The 27,548-nt window shown below is 38.4% G+C and overlaps 1 protein-coding gene and 1 long non-coding RNA gene across 3 annotated transcripts; one reads left to right on the forward strand and one right to left on the reverse strand.

Annotated features, from left to right (window-relative positions):
• Nucleotides 1-386: 386 nt before the first annotated feature.
• Nucleotides 387-7,722, reverse strand: LOC143864023 (uncharacterized). 2 transcript variants are annotated; one of them, XR_013241059.1, is made up of 3 exons: nucleotides 7,491-7,722; nucleotides 7,133-7,273; nucleotides 387-1,168 (listed from the first exon to the last, which is right to left on the reverse strand). It is a non-coding gene; the product is annotated as an uncharacterized LOC143864023 (long non-coding RNA). The 2 variants fall into 2 exon arrangements; XR_013241060.1 differs by lacking the exon at nucleotides 387-1,168 and adding an exon at nucleotides 6,509-6,712.
• A 14,074-nt stretch (nucleotides 7,723-21,796) lies between these two features.
• On the forward strand, nucleotides 21,797-26,098 carry LOC143863655 (putative inactive receptor kinase RLK902). The gene is made up of 2 exons (XM_077374389.1): nucleotides 21,797-23,269; nucleotides 25,139-26,098. The coding sequence occupies exons 1-2, from the start codon at nucleotides 21,994-21,996 to the stop codon at nucleotides 25,813-25,815; spliced, it is 1,953 nt and encodes a 650-aa protein (XP_077230504.1). The 5' UTR covers nucleotides 21,797-21,993; the 3' UTR covers nucleotides 25,816-26,098.
• Nucleotides 26,099-27,548: the final 1,450 nt, after the last annotated feature.

Genomic DNA, 27,548 nt, shown 5'->3' on the forward strand with positions numbered 1-27,548 from the left:
TTGCATGTATAATATCCTTTCTCTTAGAAGGGGCTATACATAGAGGTTGCGTGTATAGGAGGGGTGCCACGTGGCAGCACCACGTTGTGCAACATTCAGCTTTACGTAAATACTAGTTGCAGACCCGTGCAATGCACAAGGCAGCCCAAAAAAGAAAGCTTTATAAATTTTTTTAAATAAAGATTTTCCCAAGTTTATGGTGGATATTCTTTAGTATGCAACTTTGTGAATGATTGTCGTCTGTGTTAGTATTTTGAGTCCAAAACTGAATATTGGACTGGACTCTCAACCGGTTCTTAAACTTCGAAACAAAAAGGGCATTGGTGAATCAATGTCAAGAACTGAACATGTTAATAGCAAAGCAAACTCCTTGATGCAACCAAACAACAAACCTGGAAACTACGGCCTAAACAAATTCTTATAAAATAATGAAAATTGAAAACATAGTATAACTAAGTAGCGAAACATAGAACATGACATAAACTAACTATTTCATGTTTGAATTGGATATAGAGGCTACAATCATTCTAGGAAATTATGCTCCTTTGTGTCGGCTAACTTCCCATCTCCTTTAGCTATTGGTTTTGGCCCAAGCATTTCCAAGTGATGCATCCGGATGGTTTTAGGATGATGATCATGTCTCGGAGGGATAAAGAATTGTTGAAGTTCTTTTTATTTTTTTGCAAGTGTCTTGAAAAGCAAGGTACTTTTGTAAGAAAATTCTTTTTATTTTTGGAAAGGGATATCACATGACGATTTTAGGTATCTGCCCTTCATGACGATTTCGGTTTCACTGGATTCTTCTCGAGTGGCTTAAAGGCCTACTTTTACATTACATAAATCATCATCAATGTACTGTACGATTATATTTCTAGAGTAGATGAAGCAACAATGAGGGCAATTAGAAACTTCACAGCAACAAAAGATGGACAAAGTGACCATCCAGCTGGCCAATATTTCCAGCCACCATAGAAAGCTTAACTCTGCATGCTCTTCTAATGGAAAAGTCTTTTAGAAAATTGTGCTTCAGGGACACAGAGCTCGACCTCTAATACATACCTTATCTGCATCTCTGCTATTAAAAAACAACAGGCTTGCTGCCATTGTTCTCAAGTATTATATGGCAATCGACATCACCAGGAGATGTTGCAATCGGCATGGAGTCCAACTACAAAATTCGGGTGGGATCAATAAGATGAAAAGGCATAACATGAAAAGACACAACGAAAATGAGTCGATAAGTTGTATTTATCTAAAAAGGAATACAAAGGGATATTTGCAACCCATGTAATTAATTCAAAAAACTTTGAATTGATATTTGATAAATTCATAAAAGCTTGGAAGAAAATAAGATTTGAAGACAAAATAGCCCAAACATCATAGGTAAAGAATAATTTACTTTCCATATTTTCCCCATAAACTAAGATAATAACAACAATGATATAAATAGAAGTTATTTATATACCCTTTTATGCTTCCATGGCAACAAAATGAAGCCCATGATCTCTCTTTCCCTGAAACAAAACTGTGGGACCCAATTCCGCGAGAGAGGTGGGGCGCGAGCCACCACGCTCTCTCTTGGTCTCTCGTACCCACGCAAATGGCGTGTGCTTTTTATTATTGATTTTAATTACCCAACCAAGCAGGCAGCAACCAAGCCATAGGGTGCAAACAAACGTGCAACCCAGTACCCATAAGGGCAGGGGTAAGCCGAGCCTAGCGAGGTGTGATTTAATTCATCTTTTCCGTGAACTTGGGATCACTAAGGCAATCCGAATTCCACGCAAAAGAGAGTAACAGAGTCGCCACCTAGATAAGGGATCTAGGACCCATAATTGACTAGAAATCTAGACTCGTTACCTGGTTACGAGAATGGAAGGTATGAGGAATTACTACCACATGCACCATTCCTGCCCGATAATCGGTCTTCAATTCCAAAAGTTAACTCTTTTGAATTTCTTTTAAATGGCTCATTTAACTCTATATTAATGTGCGAACTATGTGACATGCATCCTAAGATCTAATTTCAATGTAATTCCTAAATGTGTATCTTAATTTTCTTAATTGGTTTGAATAAGTGAAAGTTCTCCTAAAATTCTAATTTCATGGAAAGTCCTAAGTGATTTAATTACTTTTAATTTAAGGATTAATGTACAAAACCCCACTTATGTGTGGAGCCGACTCGTGATTGGTATGCCATCAAGCATCCAAGCTGCCTACGTACCCAAGCCTCACTGGGATCAGAGTCGACGTAGTTCGGTGCACCTAAACTAAGCTACTTATGCCTAACTCATCTAGGACACCGGTCTAGACTGGATTGATTGTTTCAACAGTTTTAAGAGAAGTTATTTAATTCAAGTTGAAGATTTTATTATCCTAGGACTTCATCTAAGATGCTATATGATCCTATCTAAGTGCAAGTTGTCCCTTAGACTAATGCAGGTTAACCTACATCATAGGTAACTAGGCTTGTCCTAAGAAAAAAATTGGGCGACTAGTGTAACTAGATCTATGGCGCGGTTGCTATCCATAACAAACGCCCGTGATGAGGCTGGACTCCTAACTCTAGGACTCCCTAAAACCTAGGACACGGCATGACGTAAGTGTTCCTAAATTGGGCTCTAATGGTTCCTACGATGGGAAGCCGTAATCCAACGGTTCTAAAGACATGAGGTAAATTGATTCGATTTGTTGAAGTTAATGATTTCCGATTTCAAGAATTTTCGATTCCTAAATATTTAAGGAATACCAAAGGCTCTATGGTTCACAAATTTCAGCCTTGAATCGCAACCATAGAAAGGAATCGTGCTCTCGACCCTCGTATAATTTAGCACGTAAGTTATAGTATGTTATTGCCTGGCATATTTCTCAGGATTTCAGTGGACAGTGGACCTCGGAGCCAATAACATACTATAATTTACCCACTCTAATTATGCTAGATCAATCGCAATTAATATACGATTATGGTTACGATTTTAGCATCTAAATTATTCTAGCATGGCCATTTTACAAAGGAAATCCAAGACTCCTAAGATTTCTATTCCAGCGGCTTAAGGAATGAATACGTGACAGAAATTTAAAGTTCCCTGGAAGTTTTTATAATGATTTTGGTTAACTTCGATTTTTAATAGATTTTATCAATTTCAGATCACATGGATGATTTTACAAATGAACTCATTGCAAGCAAATTCGAAATAAATTGAAATTTCTACAGTAACAAGATATGAATGAATATAGCTTACTGGAAAACTTTCATAGATTTTTATATTAATTTGCTATTAATTTCTGATTTAATAATAATGAGGCCAAATTGTTAAAATTACAAAGAAACCCTTAGAAATAGAAATCGAAATCAATTGAAATTTCTAAAGTAACAAGGTATGAATGAATATAGTCTACTGTAAAACTTTCATGAATTTTAGATATGATTTACTATCAATTTCAGATTTTCAAAGATTCAGATCAGATTATGAATTTGCACAGCATCCCCTAGGAAACAAATTCCAAATCAATTGAAACTTTTACAGTAACATGGTATTTATAATATAAGACTACTGTAAAGTTTTTAAAAATTTTAATCATGATTTGACATTAATAAAAAACCTCACAAAATCTAGTTGTTTCAAAAGAAAACATCAAACGATATACCAAATAGAATCCTAAAATCATTAAAAATTCGTGCCAAAATATATCAGTGTTGTATTATTTTACTACAAAATTTCATTAATTTTAGAACTTATTTGATATATTTTCCATTTTTCTTCTTCAAAAAGATATCTTTTAAGAGTTTTCTATTTTTAAAACATGATTTTTGAGAAAATTATGACTTTGAAAGATGTCCTTTAACTTAGTTCTGATATGACGAACGCAAAAAAATTATAATATTCCGAGAAATAGATCATCCTAAGATAGCTGTTTTTTCCAATTTCTTAATATCCCGGTCATTAATTCAAATTAAATTTCAATTTTTATTCAAATTCTGGAAATCCTTAGATCTAACGTTTGATCCAATCCGATAGTTTTTTTAGTCTCATTAAATAGATCATTGCATTAAATTTTGAGACGAATCGGACTTCGAAACACTCATGTAAACCTGATTTTGAGCCAACCCATATATTAATGAATTAAATGAGCGTAAATACTAAGACCATGCAAAAATACGTAAAAAAATGCAAAATAATTCTAGAAAAATCAGAGAAGAATGAACCTACCTTTGGTCGCGCTCCTCGTCTCTAGGGTGCGTAAATCCGAGGTATACGCTTCGTCGCACCCTTTTATACGCTATAGAAAACCCAATCCGCCAAAGTAGATGAATCGCTCTTTCCGATGTTTGTTGTCTTTCCTCGAGCCTTTGAATCTCCTTGAATTTATGATTCTTCGATGAATACCCCGCCGAGAGGTGAGAGAGATTTGAGAGAGAACCGAGTGAGGGTGAGATTTGAGAGAGAATCGAGTGAGAATGAGATTTGAGATAGAACCGAGTGAGAGTGAGAGTGAGAGAGGGTTGTAGAGAGTGTGAGATTGGGAGAGGACCGAGTGAGGGTGAGATTGAGAGAGGGCTATAGAGAGGGTGACATTGGGAGAGGACCGAGTGAGGGTTGTAGAGATTGAGAGAATGGTGAGTGGGCTTTTGAGATAGGGGAGAGATGAGAGTGGGTTGTTGAGATCGAGAGAATGGTCAGTGGGCTGTTGAGATTGAGAGAATGGTGAGTGAGGGTTGGGCAGCCACAAAGAGATGGACGTCCCTCCCTCTCCACACTCGTTTTTTTCTTCTCCTCCTCTAGAAAAAAACAAAACAGCCCATATATCTCCTCCTTGTCACCTCCTTCCAATCTTGGACATATGGCAAGCAAAAGATCTTTTTACAAGGTAACCCACGAATTTTCTTATGGGAAATCTTGTGAGGTGAGTAGAAGAGACAAAGAAATCATCATTGCATATGGACAAATTAACTCTTAAGAGGAAACCCCCTTGAATTAGTAAGTCTCCACCTACAGCCAACTTCCTCAAATTGCAACAAATGGCAATATTGCCTTTATTACTTTGACACATGGAATAATAACCTTTCTTTCTTTTTGTAAAATGAAGAGGAAAAAATTGCCATTTGGGAGAGAGATAACTTTTTCTAAATAAACCAAATTTGCATGTTGCTTCTTCGGATTCTTTGTACATCTCACCTTCCAAATTTAAAAAAAACCATCCCTTTTTGAAACTTTCACAACTGCCATGTGAATCCACACATGTAAAAAGCCATCCTACACATGGGCCCTTAATGATGAACGAATTTACTATTGGTGAGAATATTTTAGGTTTCTATTTAAAACCATAAGGGCCCACTTCAACATGGCCGAGTAGTGTAGAATCGGCACACACATGTTGGGCGCATGGTAGCCCCCACCGTATGGCTAAAACACACAGGTTCATTCTATAGAAATTTTTAAACCATCCATTTTATTGGATCATGGTGTAGACGGATTATTTCCTTGCCCATGGGATGATTCTCACTTTCTGTAGGTTGCTCCTTCAAAAATGAATTCTATAAGGTGATCTAAACTGGTGATATATTAGATCATATTGTAAGTAGATTGCACCTTAACCGTTCTCCATGTAGTGATCCAAACCATTGATTTGATGAGCCACAATGTAAATTGGTGTATCCCCTGAATCATATTCGTAGGATGATCCAAACCGTCCAATCGATGGGTTACATTGCGATTTGAATTGCGCACTCTTTAACCCCTTCTATAAGATGACCCTAGCCGTACAAGTGATGGGCTACAATGTAAATTGAGTGTGCCTCCTCCAACACTATTTTGATAAGATGATCCGAACCATCTAATCAATGGACCAAGATGTAGAATGGCTGCCCCCAAAAATCATTTACATGAGATGATCTTAACCACTCAACTAACGGGCTTCAATATAAATAGATCACACCCTTCAAATCGCCTCCATATTGTTTAATTGGTGCCCCATAAATCTTTTCCGTTAGATTTAACTATGGACCCAGAAGAATAAAATTGAATCGTTTTGGGTGGGCCCCACGCATATTTAGTGGGCCACTTGATTTTAAATCCCACAACCAAATGCTAGGCCCATTCCTTGGCTGAATTTTCCATGAGATCCATTCATCAAAATTTTGGCGGGCCCGCTTGTTTCAACTTAGTGAACCTCATTCCATGTTGGACGAATTTATTTTTTCTCGAAAAAATTGATCTTTGAAAACCATAGTGAACCCTACAAATGACTCGAATGTTTCTTATATGGGCCAACTTGCTTGATCCAAATCTAACCAAAATATTCAATGCGGGTACACCAAATGGATCCAAATTCTCCCTTGCTCGGATTCTCGTGAATAACCTTTCTCAATACTTAGCAGGAAAATACGAAACATGACGGAAATGACCGAAAAGATTGAGAAAACATAAGAGACGGACACGAAAAAAAAAAAAACACTGAAAAACCAATAGGAAAATACTAACTTCTTTATTGATTAAAACGGAGCAAAATGTGGGTGTCTACAAAAACACTTGATATGAATTACAGGAAAACTTGTAATGCAATACCCAAGATAAATTTAAAGAAAAATTTAGGAAGGATGTGAAACAAACAGAAGGTGAAATTTATCCGAATTTAATATAGTTCACCCTTCTTTTCCACTCTCCACCTTCACAGCAAAAACTCACACCCTCCTCTTTCCCAGTTCCCAAGCCTGCTCAACCCAGAACACATAGAAGATATTTAAAAATAATATACAAATTTAAGGTTTAAATAAAAGTCATGACTTAAAATTGGGAAGAAAAAGGCTGAGAAGAAAAGGAAAAATAAACAATGATTTACGGAAGTCCTGAAAAAGACCCAAAAAACTTGCAAGATCGCCATCAAAATAGCTAGACAAACCCGAAAGCTTGAATATCAGAGAATGAGAAGAAAATAAATAATGCATGATCGCCATCACAAGAAAAATAAAATAACATCTAAGACTACCTTAAGAATACCTTGAATTGAACATTAAGAGAGTTATAAGAAAAAAAAATAAGGTCCCAAACTCACAGAACCTTGGAGACAAATTTTACAAAATAATTACACTCAACTAATTTATAACTAACGATATAAATTTCTTTGCCTTTACCTGAAAGAAAGAGAAACTGTTGAAAGTCCTGTATAATCTTCTTGCTTAGAGGAGCTGCTCCATATAACATCAGCTTCAAACATTAGGAAAAAATCAAGAGGCAAAATCTACTCACCTCCATCCCAAGGGTTATGATCTGATCTGCAAACCAAAAAAAAAATAAACCCAATAACAATAATTACATCACATATACAACGCAAGAAATTAATAGAACATAGAGGTTTCAAACATGATCACAAGATCGGAGAAAAAAGAAAATGTGAAATCATGTGCGATGTCATAAATGGGTTTCAACGGAAGGTGTAGAGAGAAAGTATATGGAAATATAGAAATTTTTGATTAGAAATATGTGAAATACCTTTGGAAAAGAACCGTTTCCCCAAGCGTTTTCACCAGTTCATCTTCTTCCTTTATATGCATCATTTTCACCAGTTCTTCTAATTGACATTTTTCCTTCCTTTTTATGCCTTTTCTAGCATGGAAAATCGAGCGAAAATCTTGTCACTCATCCTTATCGAGAGAAAGGGATATCACATGACGATTTTAGGTATATACATATTTTTTCGAGACTTTTCTCCTTTTTCAAAATTTTGTCAGTATTTTGGAAATTACGTTTACTATCTTGGAAACGTGAGAATTTATAGGATCCAAATCGTTTTGGAAACCGTGTGAAATATTTAATGGGATTTGCATGCCATTGTGAGAAGAGGAAACGTGGAGTGGTAGAATGCCACTCCGATGGATATAGAAGGGGTGCGAATTAGTAAAATTTTAGATTAGGAAAGTAGATTACTCTCAACTTATTCCTCTAGAGTATTTAGGCAAAAAATCAGCTTTTTTTTTTCTCCTAATCGTGAATCCTAAGGAAAGGAACTATTAGAGAGTTTTACGTTTGTGGAGGAGGGGTGCCACGTGGCGCAACTGTAGACACCCCATTTTGACCAAACCCTTTATCCTTGTGTTTGAGCAAAACCCCACCAAATCAGAGATTTATGGCCTCTAAATTCACTCTAGGCTAGCTTAGGGTCCAAGCTAGGTCCCTGCAAAATTTCAACAAAATCCGAGCAAGTTTGCTTAGCGAACGAGCCGAGAGAGAACCGTAGTGTAAACCAGAAAGGGGGGCGAATTTATTCTGGAAAAGACGTGCTTGGCCATATAGGACACGCAATTTCGCACGCTCATCAAAAATCCGCGTGCCTTATCAAATTGGAGTGCCAATATCAGTTTCCAAATTTGCCTATAAATACTCACTTAAACTCCTTTTTTCAGTTTAATCTTAGGTTTAACCAAATCAGAGAGAAGAACGAGAGAGATTTTTTTTTTCCCTAATCCTGGTTTACTTCTTTTTCGATCATCTTCTTTGATCGATCTCCGACCTAGCTCCGGCCAAGTTCCGATCAAGAGATTCTTTTAATTTTTCTTCTTATTCTCCATTGAATCTGCTAATTCCTCGTTGTTTTCACTTTAGAAACCCTAGATTCAAGGAAGAAAAAACTTAGATCTAAGAACCAAACCCTAACTTTTTTCTTCTTCTTCTTCTCCGATTAGCCTTGCCGTAGGTCCGGTCAAGTTCCAGCCAGTCATTTTCTACTTTCAATCTTTGTGTAAAATTCATTTTTTCTTCTATTATCTTCTTTATCACTGAGTTTTCATCTCAAAGCTTGAATTTGAGTTGTAGTCTTGTAAAACTTTTGATCTACCATCTATACCTTGGAAACCTAAAATCTGAAGCTTAAGCTCCCTAACAGAGGCAATTGGAGTATAGTTAGGACAAAAGAACGAGAAAATCTGCAAGAAAGAAACTCCTGCAAACTTTGAAGAGCTTCTGGCCTGAGGTTAAGGTTGATCAAACCCTAATCTTGTTCTGGTAATTATCATCACCAGGTAATTTTCCATCTTTATCTTTAGAATATGTTGATTATGTTAATTTTGAATTTTTTTTTATGCGAATTGAAGATCGTTTTAGGAATTCATATGATATTTTGTTTTGACTCTATGGATTGATCATCTAGATTTTCTCTGTGTTTATAAAATATTGTTTGATTTTGTAAAAAAAAGGAGAAAATTTTTTGTTATCATGCTTGCCGAGATCAGATTTTTTATTCATAGTGTTTACATAGGGAAAAAAGTGTTATGGATTTCTTTAGTGGCCTTTAAGTTCAGATACGTATGATATTATGTTCCTCTTATTTTTCCTGTGTGATTTCAACGCCTGAGTCTTTAAACGAGTAGAACAATTTTCTGATAAAGGCATCTGACTTGAATCCTCATGTTGATGTTATAGATTTCCTAGTTTTGACTAATTGCTTGATTAAATGCTTTTAAGAGTATCCTTGCATTGCAAGACCTCATTTCTGATTTAGTTCTTCTCCCTTCTCTTAGGGTCTAATTCAGTCTTTTTAGGTTTTCACACCTTCTTAGGATTCCTTCCATTCTATCATCTATTTGAGACACCGATTTGCTTGTTTAAGACCACCCTTAGGCTAAAAGGGCTCCGTCTTTTCATCTGACACTTCTCCAGGCTATGGATCACATGAGTGTTCTTTTCTTTCTGGTTGTCTCTTTGTTTCCCTTTAGCTAAAAGGGTTAAAACTCTTGAAAATCCAAAAAATATTAGAAACTTGAAACAATTCAAAACATATCAAAATTTCAAAAACATCTAGAAATTTTAAAAACATCTGAAAAGTCGAGTCTAAGAAGGAAGTTATGCTTTCGAACTACGTTGGCTTGATCCTCTTCTATGAGGTATGTAGTGCAGCTTGGGATCTTTATCCCAAGTCTAGCCAAACTTTGTAAATAGACTTCGCAAACCTTTCAAAATAAACATGTTCAAATCATTCATAAACACAAAAATTCTTCAAAACCTTTTCAAAAAGATCTTCCCCGAAAGTTAGGAGTATGTCTTAGAAGTTTGAGGTTTCTTAGAGTTAGGAGTCTGTCCTGGTTATGTGGATGCTTTGTGTGTCTTGTTGTGTGAGTGTCCCTAGAGTTAGGAGGCCTCTAGTCGTGGTCGGTTAGACACTTAGTCGAGCCGATGGCTAGACTAGAAAACACTTAGTTAGCCCATGGTTTTCCTTAGGACACACAGCCTAGTTACACATAGGATATAAGAATCACCTGCATTAGCTTAAGGCTAACTAACTTGCATTAGTTAGGGCATATAAAGAGTCTTAAAAAGTTACAATTCACTTGAACTTAAGCAATCGTGCAAAAAACTTTTAAAAACTAGTTGGGTCTAATTGATCGAGTCTAGGATAGCGGTGTTTGATGGTTAGGCATCGTAGTTTAGAATAGGTCACCGAACTACACTGACTCTGATTCTTCCCGAGGTCGGGATACGTAGAGCAGTCGGGAAGGATGGCCATCTTGGTCCGGGTCAAGTATCACATTAGAGTCTAAAGTTTGTCGTGTCAAGTCGTGTGTGGAGTCAAGTTGTGATGTATGTTTTTGTTGTGTTTTCTTACTTTCATGTACATATCTTATACCTTTAGCTGTAACATGCATGTGTTTGCCTATCAGAACTTAGACACCAATTAGGCATGACACTCATAACCTATCTATCCTTAGGTGACATTCATTTCATTTCTTTTGTGTGTGCTTATTATTCATCTCCGAGACATGCATGATTTGATAGATGTCTTCTCGGAGATATATGTTCCCATTTCATATTATTTTAGCCCAAAACTCTTCAAAATCAATAAATAAATGGCATAAGAGACTAGGTGCTTGCACTTGGGCGGATGAGGTGCTCTTCGGACCTTCCAACTTCGTAACCACGCACGAACCTTTTGTATCTCTGGTTATCCATTGCAACAGAGCATAGTATGGGATCCAGAGCCGACTTTGTTAGATGACGACTCTTCTTTGTTTAAGGTATGTCTTGAATCCGAGCTAGTCCCCGAATCGAGAGATATCTCACTTTACATCACCACTCGACACTCTTTCGAGAGTTCCTTGGTAGAGCTCTCCTTTACGTGGATGATCTAAAGACTTTCGGGGGCTCGTCCCCTGCCTCTCTCAGATCGGGGTCCACAGCAACCACTTTTTTTAACTCGTTTTTAAATTTCGTTATTAAGGTTACGTGTGATAGAGGAATACATGTGAAACGGTGTGCCACATCACCTTAATGCGTTATTAAATTTTGGAATGCGGTGGGGGTGACACGTGGCACAGCCTCAGCTTCCCACATTCAGCTTTACTTATATATATAGATATAGATTAGGAAAGTGGATTATTCTCAATTTATTCCTCTAGAGTATTTAGGCAAAAAATCAGCTACTTTTCTCTTTTTTTCCCCTAATCGTGAATCCTAAGGAAAGGAACTAATAGAGTTTTATGTTTGTGGAGGAGGGGTGCCACCTGGCGCAACCACTTTTTTTAACACGTTTTAAAATTTCGTTATTAAGGTTACGTGTGATAGAGAAATACGTGTGAAACGGTGTGCCACATCCCCTTAATGCTTTATTAAATTTCGGAATGCAGTGGGGTGACACATGGCGCAGCCTCAGCCTCCCACATTCAACTTTATATATATATATATATATATATATATATATATATATATATATATATATATATATATATATATATAGATTAGGAAAGTAGATTATTCTCAATTTATTCCTCTAGAGTATTTAGGCGAAAAATCAGCTACTTTTCTTCTTCTTTTTCCTAATCGTGAGTCCTAAGGAAAGGAACTAATAGAGAGTTTTACGTTTGTGGAGGAGGGGTGCCATCTGGCGCTACCACTTTTTTAACACGTTTTTAAATTTCGTTATTAAGGTTACGTGTGATAGAGGAATACGTGTGAAACGGTGTGCCACATCCCCTTAATGCATTAGTAAATTTCGGAATGCATTGGGGGTGACACGTGGCGCAGCCTCAGCTTCCCACATTCAGCTTTACTTATATATACAGATAGTTAGATTAGATTAGATGTAAATACAATTGATATAGAACTTGCTACCTTATTGATAAAAAATATATCGCTAAATAAATAATTAAATCTGGCTAGGTCTCATGGTTTTGGACATTGTGGGCCCACTAACAATATTGGAACCGGAAAAATATTAATTTTGGAAAATATAGAGATTAACTTAGGCTTGGGGATTTTCTATTAAGATAGAGAGGTTGTTAACATATCCAATATCCAATATCAACTGAGAGCTTTAGTATAAATTTCCACTATACAATAGGTTAAATGATAGAACTCGAGTGGCTCCCTAGATCATTTAAAACATTATGAATGCAAATTTTCATATGTTGCAAAAGAGATCAATACGGCGTGGTGTCCCTTGGAGCCTACCAAGATCAAGAAGGACTCTCTTTGGGTGCTATCGGACTGGATAAAGTGGATTTATAAGTCTAGCAGCTCATTAGAAAAATGAAATGCATTTTTTTTTTACACTAAGAAGGAAGTAATATATTCTACCCTTTTTTTTCCTTGCCCCACCCCTCTAGTGTATTTATATAGAGGTGCAACTTGGGCCGGGCTCAACCCGAACCCGACAGGTTCAAGCCAATTTTGGCTCGGGTTGGGTTGGGCTAGCATTTCCTTGGGTCGGGTTAGGTTGGGAGAAGTCATCCTAATTTAATGCCACATTTGGTTAGGATTGAGGCCTTGGCAACCTGACCTTTGTCCTCTAATCTTATTGTGATTTTTTTAGAGTTATGTTTTTTTCTTGTTCTTTCTGTTTCACCCTAGGCGAACCCCAACTCAACCTAACCCAACCCCTCTAGGCAAACCCCTAGGCGAATCCCAACTCAACCTGACTCAACCCGACCCGATTTGGAATAAAAACATGTTAGATGGGTTGGGTTAGGGTTGAGAGATTTAGAGGCGGGTTGGGTTAGGGTTGACCATCTTCGACCGGAGGCTTGGGGCAAGTTAGGGTTGAGGGAACACTATCTTAGGTTAGGCTAGGGTTGGCCTCAACGCGATCCAACCCGACCCGAGTTGTACCCTTATATTTATAAATTATAACGACTCTTTTATACTAAAAAGCGGTGGCCCGCGGAAGACAAGGCGGGAAATATATCATTTCCCACTATGGAAGGCATGATATCAGGTGTTTTAATGCTTGTTAGCGGGTCCCAATGCAGGGCCCCCAAAGTATGCAGATTTTGTTTTTACAGTTAGACCTGTCTCATCCCTAGTCCCGTGGCATATGGTCAAACATACAGACTGGGAAATGATACTTGCACCCCGTAATTTGTATAATGACACACAATCTATCTTGAGAAATTATTTGAGGCATTTCTATATAATTTAAAGTCTTACAAACTTCCAATTCTCTTTACTTACCAACAGCCATTGTCAGTGATAGTGCCATTAACAAAAAAAGAAGGGTGATGATGAATTCTCACCCCATGTAGGATAATTCGCACCCCTTTAATCTTTAAAAAAGCATTAAAGTCTGCCACATAATTCACGTTACAGAGGTGTGAATTATCCTATAGGGTGCGAAAAAGAAAAAGAGGATCTCTCTCTCTCATATAATTCTCCTACGCAGTTGACGACGAAAGAAAGAGAAAGGAACAAATATGCACATACAAATTATAGTTGACTAGTTAAAAAGTGGACACACCATACTAAAAGGTGTGAGGCATTTTCACAATTTGGTGGATCTTCTTCACCTGACAGATGTTGACGCGTCGGTTCCCAGGTCTCGTTAACGGTTAACCACCGGTCACTGTAGATGTTGGCTATCAAAATGCGTCACACCACAATTCTGTGTGTTGACTTGGTAAACCTAGATTGTATTAAAATTCCCTTTTGAGTATGTAATTTATCTATCTTTTCCAACAAGATCAGCAATGAACTTGACATGAAAATGTGGCTAGGTGGGCCATGGCCAATGACAACCATATTTATGGTGTTGTAAATAGATAGTTGATTGCTAAAATGAGCAAAACTGTCTATTGGCTGCGTTTGGATTAGACCTAGCAAAATGGGACCCATACCCGCGGGTACACCCGGCCCACAGGGGTACGGGTACCAATTTCATTACCTGCGAGAAAAACAACCCGTACCCGTAACCCGCGGGTGGTGGTGGGTCTGGGTCGGGCGTTGGTGCCCACGGGTTACTTGCCATTCGGTTTTCAACTTCTTATTCTTAAGGCCTAAACACAAAACAGTAAAAAATAGACTATATGGGTGGGCCAACAAAACAAGTCAAAGCAATCAGACTATGTGACTGGTATCTTTGGCTGTACCAAAACAAATACTTGTTAAAGTAAATGAAAAATTGTATGATGAATGGGTGTATAAACATGTACTCATCATCCCATTCTTGATATTAATTTGATCCAACAGCAGCTGACTTGTTAAGAAGCTGATGTTGGATTAAATATCAAGGCTTGTACATCCATCGTACCACCTTTATGTGTTCATACACCCATTTATATATACATATAATTTCTTCTTTAAATTTGTCGGATTACCCGCGGGTATACCCGTACCTGCCCGGGTGGGTTCCGGGATCATGAAATATCACCCATACCCCCACCGGTATTTCGTACTCGTACCCGCGTGGGTTACCTGTTTGCCAGGTCTAGTTTGGATTTCCAGAATCAAGAATTGGAATCGACATCATGTTCTGATTTATATTCTGATTCTCCCTTAATTGAAATGAGAAAAATAAATAAAAACAAATTTTTAATTAAAAAAATCTAATAAAATTTCCATTCCGACTCGGGTGGAATCAGAATACCACCTCTCTTGGAGCGGGAAACAGATTCAAGCATGTCTACCCTCCAAGTCCGCCTCGAAGTCAATTCCATCCCCTTGATTATTTTCTTTTTTTCTAAACAAACTTGGGATTAGGATGGATTGGAATCACATGTCGATTCCAATGCCTGAGTCAGGCAATCCGAACACACCGTGACTCTCTTTTCTGGGAAGTGCTTTGGTAGATTGGAGCAAATTGTGGTGGCCTGGAGTAAAGTTGATGAGCTATAGGAGTTTGTGTAATTAATAAAGCTAAAATTAGAAGGGAGGTCCAACTTCGAAGGCCCCACATTGTAAATTTATAGGTTAATATTGGGATAAGCCCTTAGCTTAGTGGTGAGGAAATTAGGGGATGCTTGGATCTAGGGGAATAAAAAAATGCTTGAAAAAAAATATTTTACTGAAAGAGAAATTTTAGGATCAAATAGAAAAGAGATTTTTTTGTCTCGGGAAAAAATTCTACAGAAAATAAGATAGTCAAAGAATGCAAAACTAACTTTCTAAGGAATTCCTACCCCACCCGCCCCTATATCCAAAACAGTCAATTTTTTATTTCCACGATTTATAAGGAAATTATATGATTATATATGGCTCATAGAACATCATGTCTTGGCATTTGCAGAATTCATCAGACTCGGCGGTGCCGCCGTATCACCAGCTGGTTTCCCATCTCCATTAAGTTTCTTCCTCCTTTGCTCTGCGTGTAGAACCTAACATGCAACTTGGGCATGAATTTTGAAAACCTACTACATTAAGCCATCTTTATCTAGTCGTAATGTACACACCCATCTCTTTATTTGGTTGAAGTTTATAGTCAACACTTTTCGTTACAACTGCTTGGAATTTATAGCATAAAAATGAAACAATTTCAAACAAAGGGATGTGTTTATACTTTCTAAGTTATAATTAACTTGTTGGAATTTATAGCAAAACTAATGGAAACATTTAAAACGAAGAGAAGTGGCTTATATATCAAAATAAACATGTAGCTCACTCTTAGGCCTTTTAATTTTCCAAATATCACTTTCCTCACTCTTAGGCCTTTTAATTTTCCAAATATCACTTTCCACATGCCGTGTCTTGTGTAGCGGCCCATTCTTTGGTAACTCTCCCTTTCTTCTATTTTTTACTATGTAGCCCTTTCCAGGTAATCCTCTCCACAAGTCACCACTTATGTGACTTGAACACGCGATGCGATCGCAGCTTTGATTTATTAAATGTTAGGTACCTAACAGTTATGCCAAAAGAACCACAGCTGATGGAACAAGTTAGCCTAGGCCCTTAAAAGTTGTGCCATACCAAGTTGGGTCCCACCTAGTCCCATATTGCGATAGTGTAAAATGCTAGATTTAATTAAATTACCTCTAAAATATGGGAAATGATTTCCTCCCTCCCTTGCTTCGCCAATTCCACATTTCCACTATGTTGCTCCAAAATTGATGATCAAAGAAGAGGACCGACTGGTCGAGTTTGCCAAACATGTTTTTTCACTCCAACTCGGAAAAACTGTGAGAGTGCTCCCAAAATGTGTCATGAGAGGCATAGCTTTATTTTACCTCGCTAACCCAAACTTACGAAATTGATTTTAATATGCCCTCTAAAAAGTAGGAGGGGTTATGCCCTTAGTTGTACCATCCTATGATTAGAATATCATCCATCAAATGTGATTTCTGGATTGTGGTCCAAATGAACGATTAGGATCATTGTACACCTAATCGTGTATGGTGGAGATGGCCCATTAGATAGCTTTATACCCACCACCGACAGAAAATTTATGGGCTTAGCCAAATACACAGAGACAAGATGAAAGCAGCCGTTTAAAGAGGTGGGTATAAAGGGGCACCCTAAGAAGAAGAAGAAGGAGAGAGAGAGAGAGAGAGAGAGAGAGAGAGAGAGAGAGAGAGAGAGAGAGAGAGATGTAAGCAATGGAGGTGGGTCTGTAAAAGGATCCAAAGGAAAGGAGGAGACTAAGAAGAGTATAAAGAAACATAGAGAGGAAAACGACATGCAAGCAATCATATTCACAGCACAAAAGAAACCCCCCATTTCTGCATGTGCACTACCGACACTAAAAGGCCAATCACTTAAAACACCTCCTCATCCAACTAAGCTTTTTCTTTCTTATGGCTTTTTTGTTGGTTGCCTATTTCTATAATCTTCGAGTCTACTTAGACCCACCAATCTGTTTCTTAAAATAGAGAAACCTGAAATATTTTATATTCCTGTCATTAAATTCCCATTTGTTTTGTGATTTCAGACTATTCAGGGGAATTTGAAAGCTGGTATGTTAAGTAAGATGAGAGATTTGCAATATTATGGATGGTAATTGATAGTGCCAACCACTTGTTCGGTATCTTATGATGTATATTTTAAATAGGATTTGCTGGGGACCATCGAAGAAGGCATTTTGCAGGCGGCTGCTGCATGAGAGAGCAGCCACTTAGGCTCACTTTTCAACAGATTTTGTCTTATTCATTTAATTCATCCCTGGTGGCTGCTCTCTCATGCAATAGCCGGTGAAATGCCTTCTGCGATGATACCTATCAAATATTTTTAAAATTTAGGATTTTGTCCTTGTTTCACAAAACTTACAATGTGAGTTATATACCAAAATATAGGGGTGCAGCTCGGGTCGAGTTGAGGCTAACCCTAAGCCTAACTCGAGGTGGCATTTCCTCAACTCTAACATGACCAAACCGGAGCCTAAACAAAAGTCAACCTTAACCAACCCGGCCTCTAAATCTCTCAATCCTAACCTAACTCATCTAACTCATTTTTTCCCTTGGATTCGTCCCATGTTTCTATGTTTTAGAAATATCAGGATGGGGGGAGACGAGGGCGGCCCTTGGGGGAGAGATTTCTAAAACCTTGATTTCTTACTTAAAATCTAGGATAATGGATTGCAAAAACTAGAATTTTACACCGCTTTCAAACTAAATCTTGGATTCTAAAATCCATCCCCTAAGATTTTGAAAATCGTGATAAAATTCGGGGATAGTGTCGGAGGCCTCAACCATAACCTAACCCAAAATTAAATCGAACTGGCTTTCCCAACCTTAACCCAACCCAGCTCAACTCGAGGAAATGCCAATTGATGGTTGAAATTTACAAAAATATTGGACCACGAATGGACTTCTACTCTATTTACTATTCTGGGGCCTGTTTTAAAACACTACAGGCAGATCAGAAGGGAGAACAAAAAAAGAAAGAAATGAGAGGGACACTTTTGCTTTAGAAAAATCTACTAGTGGGTGTGTGGGACCTTAGACAGACTGCACCGGGCTCGGCTTTCCCATATTCCAATACGCGGGAATACACTCACAGGTAGTTTTGCCGCCAATATTCTTTTTCTTGGAAACATACACGTGTACACAAAATAACACCCCTTATTTTTATAAGGACACCCATTACTCCGGATTTCTGACCTTGCAAGCTTAGGTAAATTAAATTAATAAGACAAAATCTAAGCCTACGGGGCTGCTCCCTCACACAACAGCCGGTCCGCGAAATGCCTTTTGCGATGGTCCCCAGCAAATCCCTTAAAACAAATGGTTAAATAAAATATAAGAGGGAGAAAAGTCAGGCAATTAGGGCCACTTTGGATGTTGAGAAGATTTTGATTTGGATTTCTCACATTTGTAGCCCTTTCTGCGTTGTGATTTGGGTCCAGATCAAATCCTTGGATTTCCAAATTAGCGAAAAAAATCAGATTTCCAATTATGCTGTGGAAATAAGTAATTTAAAATCCACAGATCTGGCAGTTTCCTTCACCCTCTTTGCTCCTCAACCTATCCCTCCACTAGGAACTAGGAAGTAACCCCCTTCCCCCTCCCTCTCTCTCTCTCTCCCAACATGAGCTGATAGATCTATTCATTTTGTTTTCAAAACTCAATTCCAAATCCAAATACAGAATATGAGGTATCCAAACGGGCCCTTACATAGTGAGTGTGATTAGGGGTGTAAACGGATCGAATTCGAATCGGATATGGCTATATCCGAATTCGATTACAGTATACACTATGCGAATTCGGATTCGGATTCGAATTTGACGGATATTTAATATCTACTACCGAATTCGTATCCGTCGGATATTGTTCGAATTCGGATATTATCCGTATCCGTTTATCCGGTAAATTCAAACATTTTAGTGCATCACTTTATCTTTCTTCTCTTTCTTACTCCTCGAATAAATTTTTCAAATCCTAAAACCAGACCTCTACCTTCTCTTCACAAAATTAACTCTCAAACCCTAAAATATATGAGATCCTCTTCTTCCTTTTAAAACAAAGGCAAAGAGAGGCGGTGGGGATGGATGAAGGTGTTGGTAGTGGTCTTTGGGTTTTTTTTTTTTTTTTTTTTATGTATATGATGGAATAGGTTTGGGCTATTTTGAGCAAGGGAAGTGGGAGTGCTGATTGTGGAAGATGAAGAGAAATGAGGATGGAGATGAGGATTGGGTTAGAAATGGAGGTAACTGGCGGTGATGGAGGTGGCTGTGAGAAGGTGGAGAGGCGCGACGGTGGATTTTGGTGGGGTTGGAGGCACCAAGGAATGCCAAAGATGGTGACTCAACCTCCTCCTTTCCCCTCTCTTGCTTCTCCTTGCAAACATTAGAACTCCCATCTTTTAATTGCATTTTGGGTTTTTATATAACCCTAAGTTGAAAAATTGATCTGAGCCGTCCATTTACCATCAATGACTATGGCCTTTTTGCTCTAGAATTCTCTAGAAATTATGACATCTTTTTTCAATCACCATCATTCATTTGTCTCTTAAAATGACATCCTACAGGCCACATTTGTTGCTTCATAAAGAAGCCATGTCAAACTCCAATAATGCCCTTAAAATGAGAGATTACTTCATTTCCTACCCAAAACACTTTTTGCTTTTGTTTTTTTCTAAAAGGAAAATTCACTTTTCTTTTAGAAACAAGTGTGTCATTACTAAAAATAAATATTAATAATATTATTAATAATAAATAAAAAGGATGCTTCTCGGATTCGGATGTTAAACGGATCGGATATATCATTTACCAGATTCGCATCCGCTAAGAGCCGGATATCTCATAAACGGATTCGGATAATATCCGCTTGAAACGGATCCGGATAATATTCGCTTTAAACTGATTCGGATGCGGACGGTAATCGAATTTTCGAATATCCATTTACACCCCTAAGTGTGATTTTACAAATTGTAGCTTCTTTCAACTCTATTGACCCCGGATTCGGTGACATACAATCCAAAAGACCATTCCGCTCCTCTTAGGTCCTGAATTTACAGAGGAGTGGAGGCCAGTCTGAGTCGAACTTGGCCGTGGAAAAGGTTGGGTGATGCGACTGTGGCATTCTCTGATATGTCGTTGTGTGTGTCGCTGGCTGGATTTTGCGCCACATGGTGCGATCAGATTTTATCCCCATCAAGTCGCTTGCCATCTCATTATAATAAATAGTACCACTAATTGTGTCTTACCTCTGATTGATCTGAACCGTTCATCTCATAGGCCCTTATTTTCCATCTGCCCAGTATTGCCCAAAATTCAAGGTAATCATTCAATTCTAACCTCCAAGCAAGGCCCTCCAGATGAGCGGTTCAGATGAGTCAAAAAAAGAGAAGTTAACGTGTAACATACGAGCTACAGGCCCATGTGGGCCCACAACATAGAGAAAATAACTCGTCAAGGTCAAACCGGCGCTATTTGCCGTTAGGCAAAAGCAATTAATCGTCATGGAGACATTTTTATAACCCTCCGTTGACACGTTAACATCGGTGATTTTCTACGCCAAACGGACAAACCAACTGTCAGATAAACTACTTTAACCTAACTCCCTCATATTTCTCCTCCAATAAAAAGCCGCGATATTTTATGTTTCTCGTACGATAAAGAGCGGCAATATTTTATCATATCGTGAGAAAATAAAAAATCGCTTGTATTTGTACTATTGTTACTTTGTCTGTCTTCGACATGTCCGCAACTGTCAGATATCTCTGAATCGAATAAAAAACGATCTTCTCGCCTGAAAACTCGGCTTCAATAGATAAATAAGGACAAATTACCATTGCGGAACAAAAGTTAGGCGGAATTATCAACACGACTCATGTTTTTAACAAAATAGGTCTTGTCATTAAATGGACGAAAATGCCCTTTTCTTAACCAACACGTTGAAAATGCCAAAGGACATTTTCGTCCAACTTTTACTGACAAGATCTCATTTGTCCCTTGCTGATAATTTTTGAAAAGCATGGCTACTGTTGATAATTTCACCTAATGTTTGTCCCCCGTTGAAAATTGTTCCAATAAATAATTAATGTATTCGAAAAAAGAAATGAAATATCCAGCTTGTATTTTCCGAGAAGGGAGTCTTCTAGTTTGACAAATTGCAAATAGAGTACAAACATTTGTGGAATTTTGCAAATCGGGTCATGAGACCAAAATACCGACCGTAGATTGTATTCGACTCATAAAAAGAATGGTCCTTATTGGTGAAAAGATAAAAATAACCTTGTACAGCAATGAGCAATGGTATGTTTTGAATCAAGGGCGTGGGAATACCATTCCTACATATACGTTCATTATTGACTCATCGTATGCATGGGTGTAAAATCGTGGGCCCTGCCTTACTCAAAGCCAAAATGGTGGGTCCCACCATCCCTGCCTTAACATGGGCACTAGTGGAGATGTTGGGACCTACCCAGTCAAAAATTGAAGCAAAATAGTGGAGCCCATCTAATGCATGGGTTTGAGTTTGACTTGGTGGGACCTACCCTTTTTTATCGAAATATCTTTTTAAGTAGAAGGACATTTTGGTCTTTTTATGAGTCGAAAACTATCAAAATACACTCAATTTGAGGACTCTATCTGCAAAATGTCAAATCAGAAGACTGTTTTTGTGTATATAAAGCATTTAACAGTTGGCCTGTATTTCCTAAATCCACTGAAAAAGAAAAAGGCCAAAAAAGCCCAAAACTAGGGTTTGGGTTTTTAAGTACAAACCCCCCTCTTCTCTTTTATCCTCTCTTCTCTCTCACATTCAACAACAAACCATGAACTCCATTATCCCTCTCTCCACTCTCCCAATCTTACTCCACAAAACCACTATTTAACATTAAAAAAAGCGGTTTTCCAAAACCGCCAATGGCATCTCGCCTCCTCATTCTCTTCTTCTTTCTCTTCTTCCTCCACCACGCAAAACCAGACATCGAATCTGATAAAACCGCTCTTCTCTCCCTCAAATCAGCCGTCGGGAGATTCCTCAAATGGAACGAAACCGACACCCCATGCAAATGGCCAGGTGTCGAATGCGAGTCAGGCCACGTGTCAGTCCTCCGCCTCCCCGGCACCGGCCTCATGGGTAACATCCCGCCACAAACCATCGGAAACCTCACTAATCTCCGTACACTCAGCCTGAGATTCAACGCGTTGACTGGTCAAATCCCGAGCGATTTATCCTCTTGTACGGAATTAAGAAACCTCTATCTCCAAGGTAACCAATTTTCCGGCGAGATTCCGGCATTACTCTTCCAGTTGAAGAATCTAGTGAGACTAAATCTCGCCGGAAATAATTTCTCCGGCGAGATTCCGGCAGGTTTTAACCAACTAAAGAGGCTTGGAACGCTTTATCTAGAGAAAAATAGGTTATCTGGTTTGATTCCAGATCTAAACCTTCCAAATCTAGTTCAATTTAATGTATCGTTTAATCAACTGAATGGATCGATTCCGGCAAGTCTCCGGCGAATGAAGATCGATTCGTTTGAAGGGAATTCGCTCTGCGGAGGTCCGATGATTGCTTGCTCCAGCGAAGGAACAATGAAGAAGAATAAGAAGCTCTCGGCCGGAGCGATTGCCGGAATTGCAATCGGATCTGTGGTGGCTTTTATGTTTATAATTCTTATCATTTGTATTGTCTGCCGGAGAGATAGAAATGGTGCTAGAAAAACTAGATCTGTTGAGGCGAAGCCGCCTGAGTTTGAGTTTCCGGTAGAGAAATCGGGTGGAGAAGGAGAAAATGGGAGTGTAAATGGTGGATTGGGGGGAGGAGAGGATATAATGGTAAATAGTGTGAAAGGAGGGGATATGATAGGAAATAGTGTGAAAAAGTTGGTGTTTGTTGGAAATGGGAGTGCTAGGGTTTTTGATTTGGAGGATTTGTTGAGGGCTTCTGCTGAGGTTTTAGGGAAAGGGAGTTTTGGGACTGCTTATAAGGCGATTTTGGAGGTTGGGATTGTTGTGGCTGTGAAGAGATTGAAGGATGTGGGTATTTTGGAAGATGAGTTTAGGGAGAAGATTGAGACTGTTGGATTAATGGATCATGAGAATTTGGTTCCTTTGAGAGCTTATTATTTTAGTAAGGATGAGAAGCTTCTTGTTTATGATTATTTGCCTATGGGGAGTCTCTCTGCTCTTTTGCATGGTGAGTTTTTTTTTTTCCCCCATTTTCTCTGTTTTTCTGTTTCTTTTTTTACTTTTTTGGAATGGTTTGATGCTTTGCTTTTTTGGGTTTATACTTGTATGTGTTTTTAGGGATGATAATGTCTGATTTGTGTTGTTATGTGAAAGAAGAGTTCTGGGTTTTTCTCAATTTTTTTTTTTTTTTTTTTCATTAGTTATTATGTTCTAAAGAAGAGTTTTGGACTGCTTGAATATGAATTGAACTGATGCTGTTTTGAGTTTTAAGTTTTCAGATGAATGGAGGCAATGATTCTATGTTTTTTTTTTTTCTCTCAGATTTTTCCTTTGCTTAGGTCTCTGGTATTTGTCCTCTGTAACTGGGAGAAATGAGGTGGGGGTCCAGTTTTTCTTTCTGGATTCCCTTTATTTTAGGCTACTGATAGCGGCACTACCGTGTTTTAATACTTGCACAAATTCGGCTTGTCTTTTCTTTTTTTAATTGGCTTCTTAGAGCTTTTTGGAAATGGTAATAACATTTGACAGCTGTTTAAATAATAAAAGACAAGATGAGTTAGTGCAATTATCAAAACATGGTAGTGTCAACATCAATAGCCTTATTTTATTGTTATTTGCTACACTTTAGAAAAATACAAGTTAGTTGTCTTTATTTCCTTATGTGGTCTTTTCTCCCCTTTATTATGTGGAAGAAGTGGTCAATATGTTCTGTGCTTTTCTTTGAAGAGGATATAGCTGGGAACTTGGGATTAGAATTTGTTTATATTTTTTTGTTTGGAAGGGTTTGTTTGGAGTTCCACATGAAATTGTCTCATATCTTGGATGCAAAGAAGATAGATTGACATGTTTGTTTTGTTCTGTCGTATATTCAGTGTAGGGAGAAATTATATTTTTGGAAGGGAACTGATTTACTCCCTTATATTTTGATAGATACACCCTCTGTTTCTGTTTTACTTTTCTGGTTCCTTACCCTATCTTCTATATTTCTATTTTTGTGAAGTTGCATTTTATCTGAAATTGTCTTCAAATGAATCCATTGAGTGAACTATAGGCTCAAATTTGTTGGATAAAAATCACCTCTACTGTCAAAACAGTTACCCTTTTCACTGCCCCTTGTGCTGTCAAAAAAATGATGGATTCCCTCCTGGATAGGCACTATTCTAACAGTGGCATAGATCTTCTTAACCGTTGGATTAGTGGATTTTTTTTTGTGGACTTATGCCATTAGCTTTGCTGAATGTCCCGAATGGCTTCCATTTGCTCAGAAGGTTATGAGCATTGCATTATTGCTATTGTAGGTTATGTTTAGGACCATTTGAACTCATCAATTATCCCCGAAACTCAAGTTATCCATGGGATGAATAGTGCACTGGCCAAGCCTTAACAACTCAACTCTATCGTCTTCAAATCCAGAACCCAAGACTAGAAGCATTTTAATCTCATTTTCGAAATTCAAGACTAGGAGAAGTATTTTGTTGACTACCTTCAAATTCAAACACGGGACACCCATACCTTCATCTTCGAATTCAAAAGCCAGGGAAAGAGACTTCAAAGAAAATAGAAGCATTCTGTTGACATCTTTAAATTAAAACCCCAAGGCTAGACACATTTTAATCACAATTCCAAAATTTAAAAGTAGGATAAGTATTTTGTTGACTACCTTCATATTTAAACACAGGAGACCCATAACTGACCATCTTCAAATTCAAAACCCAGAGAGCCATTCTGTTTACATCTTCAAATTCAAAACCCTGGAGAGAGACCTCAAAAAATAGCATTTTTCAGACCATAAACAGCTTTAAAAGTCAGAACCCATGAAGAAAAAAGGAAATCAAAGCATTTTTCTGACCATTTTTTCTTTCCTATCTTCATACAGGGAATAGAGGAGCAGGAAGAACACCCCTGAACTGGGAGACCCGCTCCGGTATTGCTCTTGGTGCAGCCCGTGGCATCGAATACCTTCACCGACAAGGCCCCAACGTATCTCATGGCAACATCAAGTCCTCCAATGTCCTCCTTACCAAATCATACGATGCTCGCGTATCTGACTTTGGTCTTGCTCACCTCGTCGGCCCCAACCCCACACCCAACCGCATTGATGGCTACCGTGCACCAGAGGTGACAGATGGCCGCAAGGTCTCCCAAAAGGCAGATGTCTACAGCTTTGGTGTGCTTCTGTTGGAACTTCTAACAGGCAAAGCCCCAACTCATGCCCTTCTAAACGAGGAGGGCGTAGACCTTCCAAGGTGGGTCCAGTCAGTAGTCCGAGAAGAGTGGACATCAGAGGTGTTCGATCTCGAGCTTCTGAGGTATCAAAGTGTTGAGGAGGATATGGTTCAACTCCTACAGCTCGCTATAGATTGCACTGCACAGTACCCAGATAAGCGCCCATCAATGTCGGAGGTGGTACAGCGGATGGAAGAGCTTTGCCATTCAAGCCTACACCAAGAACGAGATCAGAACATGCATCCAGTTGATGACCCAGATGGGTCGTTTAGGCAAATTGAGTCTGGTGATGGATCCGGACACCCACAGGCCTCGCATTTGGATTGAAGGTTCGATTACTTTGTCCTTTTTTATCTGTTTAGTTTGATGTTTGTTGTTGTTTAAGCATAGTTTAAGAGTTCTTTTAGTAAGCAATTGTGTATGTTGTTTTTCTTTTTCTATAGCAGTTTTTCCTTCCCCCCCCCCTTTTGATACAAGGGGGTTAGTGTAGTTTTGGATGAATAACTTGTGTATTGGTTTTGGCTGGAAGGGGAGAGGCATTCAATGGGGGTTGGTTCAGTTGCTGTAATTACATTTTCTTAGTTTCTGAAAGTATTTGGCTCTTGTTGAAGTTTAGATATTTTTTCAATTGCTCGGAGAACATGTGATGAGTTGGTGAACAAAGAAAAATAAATTCCTGTTTTAACTGGGATTTTTATTTTCCCTGTTTTCCAACCCAATCAGATGCTCTCATCACTTCCCACACCCTCAAATCTCTTCCCCCCCCCCCCCCCCCCCCCCCCCCCCCCCCCCGGCATCTTTGCTCCTTTCTTACACAAATATCCCATGTTTTTTTTTCATGTTGCCAAACATGCCTTTGAGATTTTTTTATTTTTTTTCCATTACTAGGAAAAGGTTATTGGGGGCCCTTTTATTTTATTTTTAGAGGAGATAAGGTGGACAACTGACTGACCTTTCGGTGTTGATGGGGATTGGGTTGGTGCGATTTGAAACATGATGCATCACAATATAGTTTGTCTAAAGGTGCTTTTGTTTTATTGTCTCACTATTGTGAATTCGACTTTTTCTCTTCAACATCGCATGCATTGGTCGGCTGTAATACTAGAAGAAGCTATGGAGGTTTTGATTGTCTTTTTGCTTAAAAAGGATTGACATTGTTCTTTATTGAGAGAAAAAGTTTTGACTAGTGAGGTGTTGTTAAATCCTGATTTTCTCGAGCTGATTTAACCTTGATAAATGAGATTTTATTTATGGGCAAATTACATAGTGTTCGATAGGACATGTTTGGCTGACATGAAAGTTTCTTCCGTGAAATATTAGTTTATCAGGCGGTGGGAGAGGGACAGGGAGGTCGAGAGAGGGAGAGAATTAAGAGGGCATGAATGAGGAGATATAGTGAGCATATTTGTCAAACTCTTACGAGTTGTACGAGTCAACTCTTGAGTCATCGGACTTTCGAGGCGAGTCGCATGGGTGACTCGCATAGCCATCAAATTCTTACGAGTCGTATGAGTCAACTCCCTAGTCAAGTCGCATGGATGACTCGCCTCCGTTGAAGACTCATCCGAGTTGTCTGGTGACTCGAACGAGTCGCTGAGAGTTTACTCGAAAAATAACACTCTTACGAGTCAAGTCAGGTTGCAGGTTGAAAACTTGGAAGTTGGAACTTAGAAGTTAATTGTTTTTGTGCATGCAAGCTACAAGCATATAGATATTTATGTTTTTGGCTTAGTTCTTTATCTATGTGCTATTGGGTTATATTTTTTACACGCATCATCTTTTGATATATAATTATATTTTTTTAACTAAATCTCTATTCTTGTCAAAAATTCTTACGAGTTACGACTCGGGGCACGGGTTGACAACTATGACGGTGAGAAGTAGCTGAAAAAACGAAGTCAAAGAAAAACTCTACTCAAAATAGAAATTTTGTTTTTCTTATTTTCAACCAATTGGCACCATCTCCTCACTCATGCCCTCTCAATTCTCTCCCTCTCCTACTCCCCAAGCATAACCTTTGCATACAAATTAATAAGGTCTACAGAGATTAAGTCAATCAA

This window comes from Tasmannia lanceolata, unplaced genomic scaffold (genome assembly GCF_043159265.1).
Source record: "Tasmannia lanceolata isolate RefF3 unplaced genomic scaffold, GAP_Taslan_0.1 ptg000044l, whole genome shotgun sequence".
In the NCBI taxonomy this organism is placed as follows: Eukaryota; Viridiplantae; Streptophyta; class Magnoliopsida; order Canellales; family Winteraceae; genus Tasmannia; species Tasmannia lanceolata.

Coding starts and splice junctions, on each gene's coding strand:
- LOC143863655 (XM_077374389.1), top strand. CDS start 21,994: ATGGCATCTCGCCTCCTCATTCTCTTCTTCTTTCTCTTCTTCCTCCAC. Junction 23,270..25,138: donor TCTCTCTGCTCTTTTGCATG/GTGAGTTTTTTT, acceptor ATCTTCATACAG/GGAATAGAGGAGCAGGAAGA.